The 17,608-nt window shown below is 50.7% G+C and overlaps 1 protein-coding gene across 7 annotated transcripts in view; it reads left to right on the top strand.

Moving 5' to 3' along the window:
* The window catches only part of ABCD4 (ATP binding cassette subfamily D member 4), a 19,788-nt gene extending 2,695 nt beyond the window's left edge, over positions 1-17,093 (top strand). The window contains exons 2-19 of one of the 7 annotated variants that reach the window (XM_017880485.1): positions 2,885-3,003; positions 3,462-3,589; positions 5,095-5,234; positions 6,682-6,798; positions 7,139-7,264; positions 7,924-7,974; positions 9,846-9,940; positions 10,219-10,340; positions 10,447-10,538; positions 10,713-10,802; positions 12,594-12,802; positions 12,975-13,066; positions 13,572-13,608; positions 14,319-14,368; positions 14,830-14,882; positions 15,203-15,279; positions 16,248-16,363; positions 16,535-17,093. In XM_017880485.1, coding sequence (XP_017735974.1) covers positions 2,885-3,003; positions 3,462-3,589; positions 5,095-5,234; positions 6,682-6,798; positions 7,139-7,264; positions 7,924-7,974; positions 9,846-9,940; positions 10,219-10,340; positions 10,447-10,538; positions 10,713-10,802; positions 12,594-12,802; positions 12,975-13,066; positions 13,572-13,608; positions 14,319-14,368; positions 14,830-14,882; positions 15,203-15,279; positions 16,248-16,363; positions 16,535-16,603 — 1,783 coding nt within the window. In that variant the 3' untranslated portion in view covers positions 16,604-17,093. Of the gene's footprint in view, positions 1-2,884; positions 3,004-3,461; positions 3,590-5,094; positions 5,235-6,561; positions 6,591-6,681; positions 6,799-7,138; positions 7,265-7,923; positions 7,975-9,831; positions 9,941-10,218; positions 10,341-10,446; positions 10,539-10,712; positions 10,803-12,593; positions 12,803-12,974; positions 13,067-13,571; positions 13,609-14,318; positions 14,369-14,829; positions 14,883-15,202; positions 15,280-16,247; positions 16,364-16,534 lie in introns of those variants that run through there. The other 6 variants (XM_017880487.1, XM_017880489.1, XM_017880486.1 and 3 more) reach the window with 6 other exon arrangements.
* Positions 17,094-17,608: the final 515 nt, after the last annotated feature.

Genomic DNA, 17,608 nt, shown 5'->3' with positions numbered 1-17,608 from the left:
TGAATAAAACATTTAACTCTAATGAAGTTAAATTCATCAGTTTCCCTTATATAGGTTTTAAGGTACCTTCATTAAGATATTTTCTACATTTCTTTCTACTAACATAATAGTGTTACTTTTCACATTTAGATTTTTAATCCATTTGTAGTTTTTTAAGGTGTTTTTTTTTTTTTCTTTTGGGGACGGAGTTTCGCTCTTGTTGCCCAGGTTCTTGTTGTAATGGCACAATCTCGGCTCACTGCAACTTCTGCCTCCCGAGTTCAAGCAATTCTCCTGCCTCAGCCTCCCAAGTAGCTGGGATTATAGGCATGTGCCACCAGGCCCGGCTAATTTTGTATTTTTAGTAGAGATGGGGTTTCCCCATGTTGGTCAGACTGGTCTCAAACTCCTGACCTCAGGTGATCCGCCCACCTCGGCCTCCCAAAGTGCTGGGATTACAGGCATGAGCCATTGCTCCAGGCCTTAAGTTTATTTTTGTAAATGGTTTGAGATAATGACCTAAGATTTTTTCCACTGTTTTCGATTACCACTACACCTGACCCAATTAATAACTAATTAATTAGTTAAAAATTAGAGAAGCTGTATAGCATAGTTAAGAGTGCAGATTCTTGGAGCAGGTTGACTATTCAAGCTCAAGGCTGCCACTCACCAGGTGGGTGACACAAGACAAGTTACTTCACCCATTTTTGCCTCCGTTCCTCATCCATAATATAGGATATAGTCCCTATTTCCTAGGGTCGTGGCCATTAAATGAATTACACATGTAAAACATTTAGAATAGGGCACATAGTGCATGCTTCATAAGTGCTGGCAGTTATTAGTATTAATGTGTCCTTTCTTGTGTTGTAACCTCTATTGTGTGCCTATGTGAACATAGGTGTTTGTTCTGTGGGTTTTTTGTGCGTGGTTTTTGTAGGGTTTTTTTTTTTTTTTTTTTTTGTCTGTCTGTTCCATTGGGCTTTTCGTTCTTGTGTTAATACTATAGTATTATTCTAGCGCTGTAATTTGATATGTCTTAACCTGATGGTTTGGGTCTCTTCCTCCTCCTCTCCTGTTTTTCATAATTGCCCTAAGCTAGGGACCTTTTATATTTCCATACAAAGTTCCTCAGAGAAGTCCTGCTTTTGATTGGTATTACAATGAATTTATAGATTGCTTTTGTTTTTTGCTTTTTTTGAGGCAGGGTCTTGCTCTATCACCCAGGCTGGAGTGCAGTGGCAGGATTTCTGTTCACTGCAGCCTTGACTTCCTGGGCTCAAGCAATCCTCCTGCCTCAGCCCTCTGAGTAGCTGGGACTACAGGTGTGCGCCACCATGCCCGGCTAATTCTTGTATTTTTTGTAGAGACAGGGTTTTGCCATGATGCCCAGGCGGGTCTCAAACTCCTGGGCTCAAGTGATCTGCCTGCCTGGGCCTCCCAAAGTACTGGGATTACAGATGTAAGTCACCACGCCCGACCTATAGACTGCTTTTGTTAGAACTGAGGTCTTTAGGCTGGACGTGGTGGCTCATGCCTGTAATCCCAGTGCTTTGGGAGGCTGAGGCAGGCAGATCATGAGTTTGAGACCAGCCTGGCCAACATGGTGAAAGCCTGTCTCTACTAAAAATATAAAAAATTAGCCAGGGGTGGTGGCAGGCACCTGTAATCCCAGCTACTCGGGAGGCTGAGGCAGGAGAATCGTTTGAACCTGGGAGGAGAAGGGTGCAGTGACCTGAGACCACACCACTGCACTCCAGCCTAGGCAACAGAGCGAGACTCCATCTCAAAAAAAAAAAGAAAAGAAAGAAAGAACTGAGGTCTTCATAATGTTGGGTCAAGCCAGGCCTGTCTTTCTAGGTCTTCTTTCATGTCCTACAATAGAGCTTTTCATTTTCCCTTTAAAATGTCTAATATGTTATTTTATTTATTTATTTTTTTAAGAGACGGAGTCTCGCTTTGTCACCCAGGCTGGAGTGCAGTGGTGCCATCTCAGCTCACTGAAACCTCTGCCTCAAGAGTTCTAGCAATTCTCCTGTCTCAGCCTCCAGAGTAGCTGGGACTACAGGCGCATGCCGCCACGCCCGGCTAATTTTTTGTATTTTAGTAGAGATGGGATTTCACTGTGTTGCCCAGGGAGGTCTCGGACTCCTGAGCTCAGGTAGTCCACCCACCTCAGCCTCCCAAAGTGCTGGGATTACAGGCGTGAGACACTGCACCCGGCCAATATGTAAAAGTTAACTCCTGGATATTTGATAGTTTTTCTGTAGGTTTTTTGCTTATTTTCTTTATATTTTGTAATTGATTATTGCTGGTATAGAAGAACACTATTGATATTTGTATATCTAATGACATTGGTAAACTCTTTATTTTCAACAGTTTGTCTGTCAGTTTGCTTGTTTCCTGTGTAAATGATCACATCATCTGCCAGTAACAGTTTTGTTTGTTTTTTGAGATGGAGTCTCACTCTGTTGCCCAGGCTAAAGTGCAGTGGCATGATCTCAGCTCACTTCAACTTCTGCCTCTTGGGTTCATGCGGTTCTCCTGCCTCAGCCTCCCAAATAGCTGGGATTACAGGTGTGTGCCACCATGCCCAACTGATTTTGTGTTTTTAGTAGAGATGGGGTTTCACCATGTTGGCCAGGCTGGTCTCGAACTCCTGTCCTCAAGCAATCCTCTTGCCTCGGCCTCCCAAAGTGCTAGGATTACAGGCATGAGCCACCATGCTTGGCCAAAGAATTTCCGTTGTATCCGTGGTCTGTTCCCAGCCTACCATCTTCAGCATTCGGAAACCGTTCTTTGTGCATGGCCTGGACCCTTTACAGAACAATGTGGATGTGCTTAATAACTACTCCCTAAGGCTTAATTACATCTTGGGCTTTTCTCTGCCTCCCCACCTTCTCTTCAGGCCGAGGTTGGATCTGCAATTTCTCCAGCGGTTCCTGCAGATACTGAAGGTTTTGTTTCCTTCTTGGTCATCACAGAATGCCTTGATGTTCCTGACCCTTTTGTGCCTGACCCTACTGGGTGAGTGAGTGAGCCCAGACTAGAGGAGAGAGGGGAGCTCTGGTTTGGGGTCCCTTTCCACCTTTTTTTCCTGAGACGGAATTTCTCTCTTGTTGCCCCAGGCTGGAGTGCAGTGGCACGGTCAGCTCACTGCAACCTCTGCCTTCCTGGTTCAAGCGATTCTCCTGCCTCAGCCTCCCGAGTAGCTGGGATTACAAGCACCCATCACCACGCCCGGCTAATCTTTGTATTTTTTAATAGAGACCGGGTTTCACCATCTTGGCCAGGCTGATCTCGATCTCCTGACCTCAGATGATCCACCCTCCTCAGCCTCCCAAAGTGGTGGGATTACAGGCGTGAGCCACTGTGCCCAGCCCCTTTTCATCTCTTTGGGGTGCTGATGAGGCAGGGACTCAGGAAGAAGCCTCACTTCTTTTTACCCCTCATCACTGATTTCTTACTCCTCTCCCTCCTTTCAGAGCAATTGGTGATCTACCAAGTTGGCTTGATCCCCAGTCAGTACTATGGTGTCCTGGGAAACAAAGACTTGGAAGGGTTTAAGACTCTGACATTCCTGGCTGTCATGCTCATTGTTCTGAACTCCACGGTAAGATCTTTCCCTCTCTCTGTGTCTCTCTTCCTCTCCAGTCCAGTGTGATCGTAATGCCTAGTGGGCCTTAGCCTCCAGGAAGCAGGAAGCAAGCTGTAGGGGTGTGTTTCCTCCCTTTTCTGGGAACTAAAGGGATAGTTGCCCTTATTAAGCACATTGATCTTGCTATTGGCCCACATGGAATTGATTCCTCAGATGTTTCAACTCCTGGGCCCAGGCCACAGGTTCTGGTTTAATTCAGCATTTAGCAGAACTGATCATTGCCCCTTTCCTTCCTAGAACTCTTGTTTCCGGCAGCTCATTAAAACTGGGCTCGGCAGCCAGAGTTGCTGCTCCTCCTCTGTGGGACCGAGGCTGTGACTTATCCTGGCACCATGTCACACCTCCCAGCCTTTGAACTGGTGCTTTCTTGCACAATGGCCCCCTCCCCTACCCCTCATTCAGTAGTGGGCTACCGCCTGCTCACTTTTCATCATCCCTCCGTTGTCACCTCTTTCAGGTCTTCCTCAGCTTTCTCCTTTGTGTCCCCTCCACCAAACTCTACCCTTTTTCTGTACTTAACTAATTCCTTGAGTTTACCTCTGCTGTAACACTCCTCACACCCTTGTAATTGTTTTCTGGCTAAACTGTGAGCTCATAATGTCCCTAGTGCTTAGCACATAGTTGCTCTGGAAGTGGTAAACGAGTCTGGCAGACTCAGGGCTCTGCCAGAACTCAAGCCTAATGCTCTCTGCCAGGCTGTGCCACCTGTTTTTTTTGGGGGGGAAGCCACTTCTCGTCATACCATGGCCACTTTTGTTGGGTCTTCGTTCAGTAAGCACCTATGCATACAAATCTCTGTCCCAAGCTTGGGGGACAAAGGAGTAAGAACATAAATGGAATCAACAATATGGTCTCCAGTTTTCAGAAGCTCATCTACTCTCAAAATAAGACAGTATAGAAAGAGGCTTGAGGGTCTTGCCTCTGGTAAGCCCTTTAGTGTTTGGTGAAGGAGGCCGGGCGTGGTGGCTCACACCTGTAATCCCAGCACTTAGGGAGGCCGAGGCGGGCAGATCACCTGAGGTCAGGAATTCCAGACCAGCCTGACCAACATGGAGAAACCCCGTCTCTACGAAAAATACAAAATTAGCTGGGCATGGTGGCACCTGCCTGTAATCCCAGCTACTCGGGAGGGTGAGGCAGGAGAATCACTTGAAACTGGGAGGCGGAGGTTGTGGTGAGCCAAGATCACACCATTGCACTCCAGCCTGGGCAACAAGAGTAGAACTCCGGCTCAAAAAAAAAAAAAAAATTTGGTGCAGGAATGAACACGTGAGTCAGTGAGTGAGGAAGGGAAAGTCTCATGACTTGATGATTTAAACAAGAAAAGAGCTGAGTGGACAGAGTAATCATAGTCAGAGTAGGCTGGGATGGGTCAGTGGAGGCTCTTGCCAGCCGTGAGCTTTGAGCTGAGATTTTCAGGAAGCCATCTCTCCCTTCCGCTTGCTTCCCCCACTGCACAGCTGAAGAGCTTTGATCAGTTCACCTGCAACCTGCTGTATGTGAGCTGGAGGAAGGACCTCACTGAGCACCTCCACTGCCTCTACTTCCGGGGCCGTGTGTACTACACCCTCAATGTGCTGCGGGATGACATCGATAATCCGTAGGTGCCCCAACTCAGTCCTTTCTACACTCTGTTTGGTCCTTTCCATCTGGCCTAGCCCTGGAGACTCCTGGCGGCAGACCCCATGGAGATCGTCTACAGTTGTTTTCAAATGCTACTGCCCAGAGTCATGGGGGAGGGTGCCCTGCAGAGGACCCCTGGAGAAGCTGCAGGGCTGCTAAAAAGAAGCCTGCCAGGTGCAGTGGCATGCACCTGTAGTCCCAAAAACTTAGGAGGCTGAGGCAGGAGGATCACTTGAGTCCAGGAGTAGCGCACTGTGAGCACGCTTGGGAATAGCCACTGTGCTCTAGCCTAGGCAGCATAGCAGAAACCCCCATCTCTTAAAAAAAAAATGTCAGGAGCAGCTTCCTTTTGTCCTTTTCATTTTTTATATCTTAGTCTTCCAGTAAGGCACCCTCTAAAGAAAATGTCCTTGCTAGAAAAACTAGCTCTTAGATTTTCATCAGTAAAAAAATACCACTGTCCAGGACTCAGTCTAGGATTCAAATCCCCATTCTATCACCACTCAGCTTATAGCTCTTAAAGTCACCAAGCCCCAGGTTCCCCTTCTGTAAAATGAGGATGATAATAGTTCCTATCTCAAAGGATGTAGTGAGGATGAAATGATATCATTCATGTAATGCACATGTACGGTGCCTGACACATAGCAGGTGTTCCATTGTAAGTTAGCTATTGTTAATTTACAGATGAGGAAGCTGAAGCGCAGAGATTGCAGGTGACTTGCCCAAGGTCACGTCGCTCATTGGGAATAGGAGTCAGTATGGCCCTAGTGGTGAGATGAGACATACGGGGTCTCCTTCACACCCATCCCCTCACTCACCGCCTTCCTAGCAAGCACTTTGTTGCCTGGGGTGCCTCTCAGCTCAAGCTGAGCTTTGGTGCAAAGATGCCTGGGAGGCTGCTGCTGCTACCTAACTTCTAGGCCCCTTTCTGATGGCTATGGCTTCCATCCTGCCTTTGCCCCCTGAGTAGCTGGTACTACAGGTGTGCCTCACAACCTGGAGCTTTCACAGCCAGATAAGTAAAGGGGCCAGGGTAGGGTTTATATAAGAGAAATTTGGGAGGATTGAGATAAAGGGGATAGTTTTCTTCATCATCCAAAAAAAGCAGCTCATCTGCCTTCAAGTTTTTCTTTGACTCTGCTCAGAGCTGGCTCAGGCCCCTGGGTGCTGGACCTTTCGGTTCCCACTTTTTCAGGGGATTAACTGAGGCACCATAAGATGCAACTCTCTAGAACCCTGTTTAAAGGCCCCAGGATTTAGTTGCCCCCAGGCAACCAGCCTTGTCTGGTTCCCTCTTCCCACAGGGTCAGTGCTCACAGCACTGCGAGGCAAGGTCAGGAGCAGAGGTGATGTGAAAGTGTCTTGCTCTCTCCACCTTTGGGCCCATCTGCCTGGGTCCAGCTACTGTGTGTCGTTGGCTCCAGGGACCAGCGCATCAGCCAGGACGTGGAGCGATTCTGCCGGCAGCTCAGCAGCATGGCCAGCAAGCTGATCGTCTCCCCATTCACCCTCGTCTACTATACTTACCAGTGCTTCCAAAGGTGAAGCCTCCCTCCTCCCCAGCCTGGTGTTTCCCCAGAGGGTCCTCAGCTCTCCCAGGTCAAGGTCCAAGAGAAGCTTATTTCCCTTCTCTCCCACCTAAACCTTAGGGAGTCTTCCCATCCCATGTGCTCAGGCCCCTGCCCTTCCTTTGGCCCTGTGTTACAGTGTCACGGGTATCCTGGCTCTGACAGCTCATGCCAGATGCCCCTACATAGGAGCAGACGGCCCACTGGGCTACTCAGATTGGACAGGGGCTACCCGAGAGGGGCAGGAGTAAGGGCTGAGGCCTGTGGGGATAGGTGGCACCCCACACCCTCTCTCCCTCTCTCTGTATTTCAGCACAGGCTGGCTCGGGCCTGTGAGCATCTTTGGGTATTTCATCCTGGGGACCGTGGTGAACAAAACTTTGATGGGCCCCATTGTGACGAAGCTGGTGCATCAGGAGAAGCTGGAGGGAGATTTTAGGTGTGTCTCCCTCACTTGAGGTTTCTGGGCTGGGGCATAATGGTTAAAGAAGGGGATGTGGAGTAAGACTGCCTAAGTTTAAATCCTAGCTGTGCCAGTTACTAGCTGTGTGATCTTGGAGAGGTCTTTAACCTCTCCAGCTTCAATGTTCTTGTCTCTAAAGTGGAAATGGTACCGTTGCCTACCAAGAGGATTGGGAGGATTAATGAGATCATACCTGAGAAGGACTGAGAACTGTGTCTGGCTTGCCATCACCATCATCATTGTCATCTCTTAGCCTTCTCACTGCCCTGGCGTAACCACCCTGTCTTGGATCAGTTAGGTGTAGCAGCCGATGGATCCAGCGCCTACCCTGTGCTTCTTGTCCCCCTCCTTCAGGCCAGGCCCTGGGAGAAGGAGATGCTGTGAGCAGGAATACCCCCGTCCTCTCTGCGGAAAGCTGAGGGGCAGCCCTGTCTCTGCAGAGCTCCTGCCACACCACCTAGCCCCGGGATTTTCTACCCAGTAACAGTCCAGGAAAGGGTCAGACTGAGGCAGCCACAGTTTTCAGGCAGAGCCGGGCTCCACTTTGCAGGGGGGGTCTTCTTGATCCAGGACTCCAACAGGAGTGGGGCCAGTACTCCCTGTGGTCAGCACACATTTCCCTTTGGTCCACCCAGGTTCAAGCACATGCAGATTCGGGTGAATGCAGAGCCTGCCGCTTTCTACAGGTGAGTCTGGAGAGATGGTTCCCCTTCTGCCTTGCCAGAGCTGAGAGTGGAGAAGGAAAGATGAATCCTACAACTCTCCCACCACCACCGAGCTCAGGGGCTGAGTGTTGTCACACTTGGCTGTGACCCTCTCCCTCTACCTCCCCTGCCCTTGTCTGCCTTGTCCTTAGGTACAGGGGTTTGCTTCTGAAGCTGGTGGTTCCTTATTGTGGCCAGCTTTAGTCTTAGTGGCCTAGAGTAGGGCCTGAAATTGTCAAATGAATGAATGCCTCGTCCTCTTGCTGGTGACTAAGACATACCTCTGCCTCTGCTCTTCTGTCTGTTAAGAAGCTTTCTTGCCAGTGCCTGAGGTCCAGGCCTGAGGTCCAGGCCTGATCCTTTGTCTCTGTAGTGTGGGATGGAACGGGAGCTTCTCAGAAAACCAGGAGACCTCCTCACAATGCTGTCTCATGGAGCCAAGCGTCTGGTCTCCTGACGGCAGTAGCAGGAGCAGCAGCAGCATGAAATCCCATCTCTTCCCTCTGGGGCCAGCGCCAGTCCCTGTGCTCTGCCTTATGTGAGGCCTCTGAAATCAGCATTAGGATTGATAGTGTAGGCGGAGGTTTGCGTTTAAGTGGAAGCTACTGCTTGGCTCACCTGTAGTTGGGGTGGATCTGATAGCCCTGGGACCTTTGCTCCTAAGTCTCTGCTGCAGTTTGCAACCTCTACCACTTGAGGGCACCAAGAATACTGGGAATCTGCACTGGGGTGGGATTGTGAGGTGGGCAGGGCTGGGTGTGTAAAAAAATTGCTTTTGGAGGCTGGGCATGGTGGCTCACGCCTATAATCCCAGCGCTTTGGGAGGCTGAGGCAGGTGGATTGCCTGAGGTGAAGAGTTCGAGACCAGCCTGGCCAACATACTGAAACCCTGTCTCTACTAAAAATACAAAAAATTAGCTGGGCGTGGTGGTGGGCACCTGTAATCCCAGCTACTTGGGAGGCTGAGGCAGGAGATCACTTGAACCCGGGAGGTGGAGGTTGCAGTAAGCGGAGGTCCTGCCATTGCACTCCAGCCTGGGTGACAGAGCAAGACTCCATCCCCCCCCCAAAAAAAAAGGAAAAGTTCTTTTGGATTCTGTAACCTCTGCTCATGAAGCTCTGGGGAAGGCAGGTTAGTTCTTAAAGTTCCAGATGAGTTCTTCTGTGGCCTCTGTGCAAAATCTGAAATGCCCCCTCTCTCCTCCCTCTGCTTTTTCTGCCTTAGCGGATTTCTTCCCATCCTTGAAACCCCGGATCACCTCCTCTGGAGAGCCTTCCCAGACTCCCTTAATGGCTAAGCCTATCTGCTGCCATGGCCCTGAGGGCACACTTAGTACTCCTGATTCCAAATGATTTCTCATCTCTTTATTGCACTAGCTAACTAGTGCAGTGCCTGGTACACCTAGTGACTGCTTTGTGTATGTTTATTTAACAATAGTTTTTATTTATTGAGGGCTCCTTATATTTATTGAGGGCTTGGCACTTTATATTTAGAAACTTTTAATTTTCACTCTAACTTATTACATAGGTATTAGTGGCTCCATTTTATAGATGAAAAAACTGAGGCTTGGAGGCTTAAGTAGCCTGCCTGTGTCACCCAGCTAGTAACTGGGTGAGGATTAGAGCCAGGATTTGAACCAGGTCTGCCCAACTCTAGAGTTTCTGTTCTTCACACAGACAATACTATAAGGCATGACTGAAGCTGTGAATGGGTGCTAGTGGTAGACAGAGCTTGAAATCAAGATCATTTGGATGGCCTTGGTTTCTAAAGAAGGGTGTGATATGGGACAGGGGGCCCCCCAACCTGGCAGAACCTCTCCAGCCCTGTGGACATCCCAGCCTTTCCTTGTCAGAGCTGGGCATGTGGAGCACATGAGGACAGACCGCAGGCTGCAGAGACTCCTTCAGACCCAGAGGGAGCTGATGTCCAAGGAGCTCTGGCTGTACAGTAGGCGAGGGGGCCCAGGGAAGTGGGAACCGTGGGGTTGGACTGGTCTGCTTCCCTTTCCACACCTCTCTGCCTCCTGTCTGCAAGGATAAATATGCTGTGATGAAGGAATTCACCGGGGGCCGGGGGCTGTTGCCTTTCTGTGAGTATCCTCAGGAGAATGAGGATCCAGGGAAGGCATGTGGCCCTATTTGGCGTGCTGCTCCCCGTTTTAGGGTTGTGTCCCCTGCAGGGCATGTGGATGGTTCCTGGGTGTCTCACGCATCTGTCTTCTACAGTCGGCATCAACACCTTTGACTATCTGGGCAGCATCCTGAGTTACGTTGTCATCGCAATCCCCATTTTCAGTGGGGTCTATGGAGACCTGAGTCCTGCAGAGCTTAGCACCCTGGTCAGCAAGGTGAGACTCCCTTTTGGTGACCCCTCATGCTCTCCCCCTCTGTCCTTTGGCCCAGTGCCTGTGGGCTGGAGTCGAGACCTGCTTGACCACTCCCCATCCTGTCCAGAATGCCTTTGTGTGCATCTACCTCATCAGCTGCTTCACCCAGCTCATCGACCTGTCCACGACGCTCTCGGATGTGGCTGGCTACACACACAGGTGAGGCCAGGTCCCACCCCTCTGGCTCCTGAGCAAAGTGTGTGCTGCTGGAAGAAGTGGCTGAGTGAAAAAAGGAACAGAGACATACCATGTACTCGTGGGTGTGAGATAGGAAAAGGAATTTGCCTTCACCTGGCCCCCAGACCCTGCCTCAGATTTTCTTTCCTTGCTCAGGATTGGGCAGCTTCGGGAGACGCTGCTGGACATGTCCCTGAAGTCACAGGACTGTGAGATCCTAGGCGAGAGCGAGTGGGGCTTGGACAAGTGAGTAGTGGGCTGGCAGAGCAGTAGTTGAGGCTGCAGGCTCTGGCATCACCTGGCTTGGGTTACCCTGGAGCCCTGCCCTTTCCCAGTGGGCAGCAGAGTTGTGAGGAGTAGATGGAAATGGAATGCCAGGCACATGTAAGTTCACAGTCGATGTTGCTATTCCGGCATCTGTTCTGCTAATTTACACCATTCCCCCCGGCCAGTGGAAGCAAAGTACACACACTTTCTGCCTGAGATAACAGGAATCTGCAGTGTCCTCCTCTTCCTGTGCTTCCTCCTCCCACTGAGTCCTTTCCCTGCCCCTTTCCTTGGGGCATATCTGTCTTTGTTCTCCCACCTCACTTAGCCCCAGAGATGTCTGTATTCGTGTATCTGTGTGGATCTGTAATGTTTCTGTGCATTCAGGATTTGTTTGCTCTCCACGCTTTCCTTGGGCAGATTGCCTAACGGTTCTGTTTCTTCATGTCTGAAAAGGAGGTCATAATGGAACCTTCCTTCACTTGTTGTAAGGATTGGATATCATCATCCGTGGAAAGTGCTTGGACAGTGGCCACATCATAAGCTTTCAAAAATCAATCTGAATTCCAGGGCCTACACTCCACTTGCTTTTCTTAGGCGTTAATGCCTTAACTCTTGCTTCTGTTCCAAATGAAAGCTTCATGCAACCATGAGTTCAGAGGCTAGGCATAAAGGAGGGTCTGTAGGAAACTGGAATTGCTGTTCTGTGGGTTGCCAGGCATCCATGCAGAGCCTGAAACTCCAGAACCGTTTAGCTTTAACCACTCCCATTCTTGTTATTAGTACTCTGGTCATACTGTGACACCATGAAGACCCACCAGCATTAGAGTTAGATGAATACCGCTCTGTGACCTGGGCAGTTACTTAGCCACCTGACTCTTAGTGTCCTCATCTGTGATGATATTTGAGATTCATGGGCGTTAGACTGATTAAGATCAGTCCCATAAGGGGCTTTGTCCAGCCAGGCACAGAGTAGAAGTTCCACCCCTACCCCTGTATTAATGTGTTCAGGCTGCTGTGACAGAATACCACAAGCCGGGTAGCTTAAACACTAGAAATTAGTTTTTTCACAATTCCGGATGCTTAATGGTCCACGATCAAGTTGTCGGCAGGGTTGGTTTCTTCTGAGGCCACTCCTTAGCTTGTAGATGGCCACCCTGTTGCTGTGTCCTCATGTGGCCTTTCCTCTGTATATGCATGCCCCTGCCACCTCTGTCTTCAAAGGACACCAGTCATAGTGGATTAGGGTCTCGCCCCAACAGCTTCATGTTAACATCATCTCTTTAAAGACCCTGCCTCCAGCTGGGCACAGAAGCTTCCACCTATGATCCCACCACTTTGGGAGGCTGAGGTGGGCGGATCACCTGAGGTCACAAGTTCAAGACCAGACTGGCCAACATAGCGAAACCCTGTGTCTACTAAAAATATGGACGCAGTGGTGGGCACCTGCAATCCAGCTACTCAGGAAGCTGGGACAGGAAAATCGCTTGAACCGAGGAGGCGAAGGTTGCAGTGAGCCAAGATTGCACCACTGCACTCAAGCCTGGGTGACAAGAGCAAGAGTTTCTTTCAAAAAAAAAAAAAAAGACCCTGCCTCCAAATGTGGTTACATTCTGAGGCACTGGGGGCTGGGACTTCAGCATGTGATTTTGGGAGGATGCAAGTCAGCCCATAACAATCCACAGGTGGTGGCTCCTAGGAGAAGTGCCTCCCCCACAGCAATGCTGACCCTGTCCATCTTCCTCACGCCCCCTCTCTTCTCTGACACAGAGCCTCAGGGTGGCCAGCGGCAGAGCCAGCAGACACAGCGTTTCTCCTTGAGCGGGTCTCCATCTCTGCCCCCTCCTCTGACAAACCCCTAATCAAGGATCTGAGCCTAAAGATCTCTGAGGGACACAGCCTGCTCATCACAGGCAACACGGGCACTGGCAAGACCTCCTTGCTCCGGGTTCTGGGCGGCCTCTGGACAAGTACACGGGGTGAGAGCCAGGCCCTCCCTGCCTCTGACCCAGCCTGGGCCCTAGTGGTGGAGTGAGGGCGGGGACAGTGTAGTAGAATCCATTCTTTTCTGTTGGGGAACGAGGAAGAGAGGAGACAGGCAGTTGCCTCTTCTGGGAGATCTCACAATGAAGGTTTCTGTGGGTTCTGCAGGCTCAGTGCAGATGCTGACGGACTTTGGGCCCCACGGGGTGCTATTCCTGCCACAAAAGCCATTCTTCACTGACGGGACCCTTCGGGAGCAGGTCAGCCTAGTTCAGGGGGCCCACTCCTCCCTCCTCAGCCCCACTCGCCCACAGCTGGGACCTTTGGCACTGTGACAGGTCTCAGGCCCTAGAATCAGGGCAAAAGGTGAGGTAGTAAAGTGGCCCAGGCCTGGGACCTGCTGGCTCTAAGAACCTTGTATTCACATCCATGGATTGGGCCCACTACTCAGAGCAGCTCCTGAGGCAGGTAAATGGGACAAGGACTCACGCCAGATATCCCACGCATAAACACCCGAGGTGGGTTTGTGGGGCCCCTGCCTTCAGGAGGCTGTTCGACTCTTCCCACTAAACACACTTCTGAAGGTTGTAGGGACCTTGCCCTGCTGTCTGCGGGCCAGAGCCTCTCCCATCTGACCCGGGCCAGGCATTCCCACCTCTCCTCCTTGGGAGGTTCCAGTGGGTTCTGGAGGGAGGGTGGGCTGTGTGCAGCTCCATCTCTTGCTCGCCCTCCTCCTAGGCTGGTGTGGTTTTTTTCTTTTCTCAGGTGATATATCCCCTGAAGGAGGTCTACCCTGACTCAGGTGAGCTGGTCCTCCTTAGGTCATGTCCTCTTCTTCTGTCGCGGTTGTCCTTGCTCTACCTGACTGTGGCCTCACCTGTGCCCTTTGGGAGAGGCCCCAGCGAAGCCACTGATTCAAGGAAGAGGGACTCCTCTCCTCTTCCTTTGACTGTTCTGGGGTCTGCACCCAGGTCTCACCTCATTCTGTCTTTCCATCCTTAAGGAGAGACGCCCATTGGGACAAGGGAAGTGATGCCTTCCTTCACCCACCCCTTCCCTTACCCAGGGCTGCAACCTGTGACTTCAGAGGCTTCACCCAGCATTCTGGGGCCCCCACCCCTGCCATGATCCATGATGTGCCCTGTCTATTCTTTTTTTTATTTTTTGAGATGCAGTTTCACTCTGTCACCCAGACTGGAGTGCAGTGGTGTGATCTCAGCTCACTGCAACCTCCACCTCCCGGGTTCAAGGAATTCTCCTGCCTCAGCCTCTTAAGTAGCTGGGACTACAGTTGCATGCCACCACGCCTGCCTAATTTTTGTATATTTAATAGAGACAGGGTTTCACCATGTTGGCCAGGGTGGTCTCCATCTCCTGACCTTGTGATCCACCCGCCTCGGCCTTCCAAAGTGCTGGGATTACAGGCCTGAGCCACTGTGCCCAGCCTTGCCCTGTCTGTTTTGACCAGCCAGGAGGCTCTGGCTTTTTGCAGATGGCTTCTCTGTTGTGCAGGTTCTGCTGATGATGAGAGGATCTTGAGGTTCTTGGAATTGGCAGGCCTGGTAAGTGGGGGCAGGGACCCTCAGGACCCACGCCCACCTGGGAGCACCAGCTACAGGTAGGCAGGTGCTGGCCCTGCTGTGCCTGGGCCCAGGACTGGAAGTCTGAACCTGGGGTGGAGAATGGGAGTATCAATTGACTGTGTGTGCTATTGGCCAGGTTTAGGCAGGAAGCGGGTAGTGCTCTCACCGGAGAATTTTAAAACAAGAATAGGACTGACAAAGGCAGTTTGCTTTTTTGTTATCACCATACTCCAGCAAGTCTAAACAGTGTCATTGGTAGAATGTTCGTCTCTGGCTAGGGCAGACTGTCCCACAGCCCCCCATGTTGGTATGCCACTGGGGCATATATTTGTCTTAGAGATGTGTGTGTGTGCGCGCTGGGGAGTGAGGGAGGTTCCCCATGATGGCAGGTAGCAGGGCTGGCCATTTCATGGACGTCGTGCCCTCTGGGTCTGTTACAGTCGAACTTGGTGGCAAGGACAGAGGGTCTGGACCAGCAGGTAGACTGGAACTGGTAAGAACAGAGCTTGGGAGCTTCAGAGATAGCTCCACCATAAAGACCATTGGTTTCAGGGTCCCTGTCAAGGAATGGAACGGCTCCTGACCCCAAAGTCCAGATGTTTGGCTGGTCAATCGGGTGCAAGTTTATGTCCTTGGGAATAGAGTTCTGCCTCACTCTGTGAGGGCTGTAGGCCTATGGTTGAAAGGGGAGGGGCTTCTGTCTCCTGGGGCTCACCTCTGTACAGAGAAACCTCTTCCCACCCAGACCATTCTAGGTAAAAGCTAAGCTATATCCTTCCTCCTCCAGCGGTCCTCTCCCCTCCCTTTCCTCAGGTATGATGTTCTGTCCCCAGGGGAGATGCAACGGCTCTCCTTTGCCCGACTCTTCTACCTGCAACCGAAGTACGCAGGTGAGGTCTGCCTTGTGGCTGCACATGCCATGTGTTGTCTGCACTCACGGGTGTAGCAGCATGTGTTCACAGGTACCCAGGCACACCTGTGCATGACTGGGCTTTTCCGAGTTCCCTGCTGGAGAGGACAGCAGGCCCTGCCCGTGTAAACAGTGCTTGGCATCTTCAGAGTAACACTGAATATGCTGTACTGCCTGCTCATAAGCTTTCTTTTCTTTTTTTTTTTTTTTTTTTGAGACAGAGTCTCACTCTGTCACCCAGGCTGGAGTACAGTGGCACAGTCATGGCTCAGTGCAGCCTGGAAATCCCAGGCTTGAGTGATCCTCCCACCTCAGCCTCCTGAGCAGCCGGGACTACAGGCATGTGCCACCACACCCTGCTAATTTTTTTATTTTTATTTTTGTAGAGACAGGGTCATGCTATGTTTTCCAGGCTGGTCTGGAGCTCCTAGACTCAGGCCATCCTCCCACATTGGCCTCCCAAAGTGCTGGGATTACAGGCATGAACCACCATGCCCAGCTCATAAGCTTTTTGCCTGGCAGTAGCTGGAGCCAAGAGCCAACCTTGAAGGGTTGTAATTTTATGCTCCTCTGGCTCCATCATCAAATGAATGGGCACCCATCCTCCTCTCCTGCCAAGCTGTGCCTGGCAGGGGGATGGGTGTGGACTTTTCCAAAGACTGACATTCTTGCAGGGGCTGGGATTCCCTGGATTGAGTGGTCCCAGGAAGTAGCTGGTGCTTTTCGGTAGAAGCTGAGAGATTTCATGCAGCTGCTCACAGGCGATTCCCTCACAGAGTCTGGCCCTCTTCTCCTCTGACCCATCCTTCTCCCTGAGGCAGGGCTTCTGGAAGCCAGAGCAGCTTTCAGCCTCCCCTGGGTCCCAGCTGGGGTTCAGTGTGGGTGGGAGGAGAAGCAGTGGCAGCAGAGGGCAGGGCTTTGATCTCTTCCTCCATGCTCTGCCCTCAGTGCTTGATGAAGCCACCAGTGCCCTGACAGAGGAGGTGGAGAATGAGCTCTATCGCATCGGCCAGCAGCTGGGGATGACGTTCATCAGTGTGGGACATCGGCAGAGCCTTGAGAAGGTACCTGTGCTCACAAGGATGGCCTAAGGAGGAGAGAGAACCCAAAGGCTGAGCCTGGCCAGAGCCAGAGGCCCCTCAAAACAGGGAGTAGCAGTAGCAGAGAGAACTGAGTGGCCTCCTGTGCCGGTGGCCAGGGCAACCTGATCTCCGTGTGGTGGTGGTCTCTTGTAGTTTCATTCCTTCGTTCTGAAACTCTGTGGAGGAGGAAGATGGGAGCTGATGAGAATCAAAGTGGAATGAAGCTCCAGCTTTTAGAAGGAGAGCCACACACTGGAGGGTCGGCAGCCCTCAGGAGCGACCAGGAGGACTGGCGGGGAAGATCGAGCTCAGGTTCGCCACATAGGTCCTGTGCAGGAGCCCTGGCGGTGTTGGTCTGAGCCCAGGTCTGGGTTTCTGTGGGGGACACTGAGTCTCCCAGTGTTCAGTCTCCCAGGACTCTGCCGCCTCAGCCAGAGCCTCCATATGCTTGAAGTGTTGATTACCTACAAATGATTTCAGATCGTGTTTGCTAAAGAGAAATCTGGAAGTGTGAGATCTATAAGAAATGAAAGGTCAGGGTGGAAAGCAATCTCTTGGAGTCAAGAGATCTGGAAATCTTTTAATCAGTTATATTGTGCAGCAATAGATTTTTAACTTTAATTAACTGACCATTTAAGTTTTTTTTTTATAAGTTTTTTACAAAGAAAAGTTAAACATTAAAAAGAGTTACAGCTTTCTGTCTTCTCTATCATGGAATGATCTTTTTTATTGAATCTCCAGACTTGTATTTGAGAGCTTGGTGGGAAGGGAAGCATGCTCTGCTGTTGCCCAGGGTTTTTCACTTCTCCCTACATCTCCCTTTCCATTCATCAGTGTTGTGTGGTTAGAACCTGAACCACTAACTTCTAGGGACCTTTGGTCTGTCCTATCTTAACCCAAATGAAAGTAAATCCCTTTCCCCTTAGCCAAAATAAGGTTGGGTTTTTTTTAAAAAAAATAGTCTATATTGGGGAAAAACAACAACAAATTAAACAGACAAAACCCAGAAAGCAGGAAGCATGAGGTGGAGTTACTGTGCCCGAAGTCCTCACTCAGACCAGTGCCCCTCCAGTTCAGTTGTCTACGTATTACCTCCCTCACTTTCATGATGTTTGCCAGGCTTCTGTACTTCTTGTACTTGAGTTACTTAATTTTTGTTTGTTGGTTTGTTTTGAGACGGAGTCTTGCTCTGTCACCCAGGCTGGAGTGCAGTGGCGTGATCTCGGC

Source organism: Rhinopithecus bieti, unplaced genomic scaffold (assembly GCF_001698545.2).
Source record: "Rhinopithecus bieti isolate Rb0 unplaced genomic scaffold, ASM169854v2 scaffold_11380, whole genome shotgun sequence".
Lineage (NCBI taxonomy): Eukaryota > Metazoa > Chordata > Mammalia > Primates > Cercopithecidae > Rhinopithecus > Rhinopithecus bieti.
This window is presented reverse-complemented; position numbering and strand designations above follow the sequence as displayed.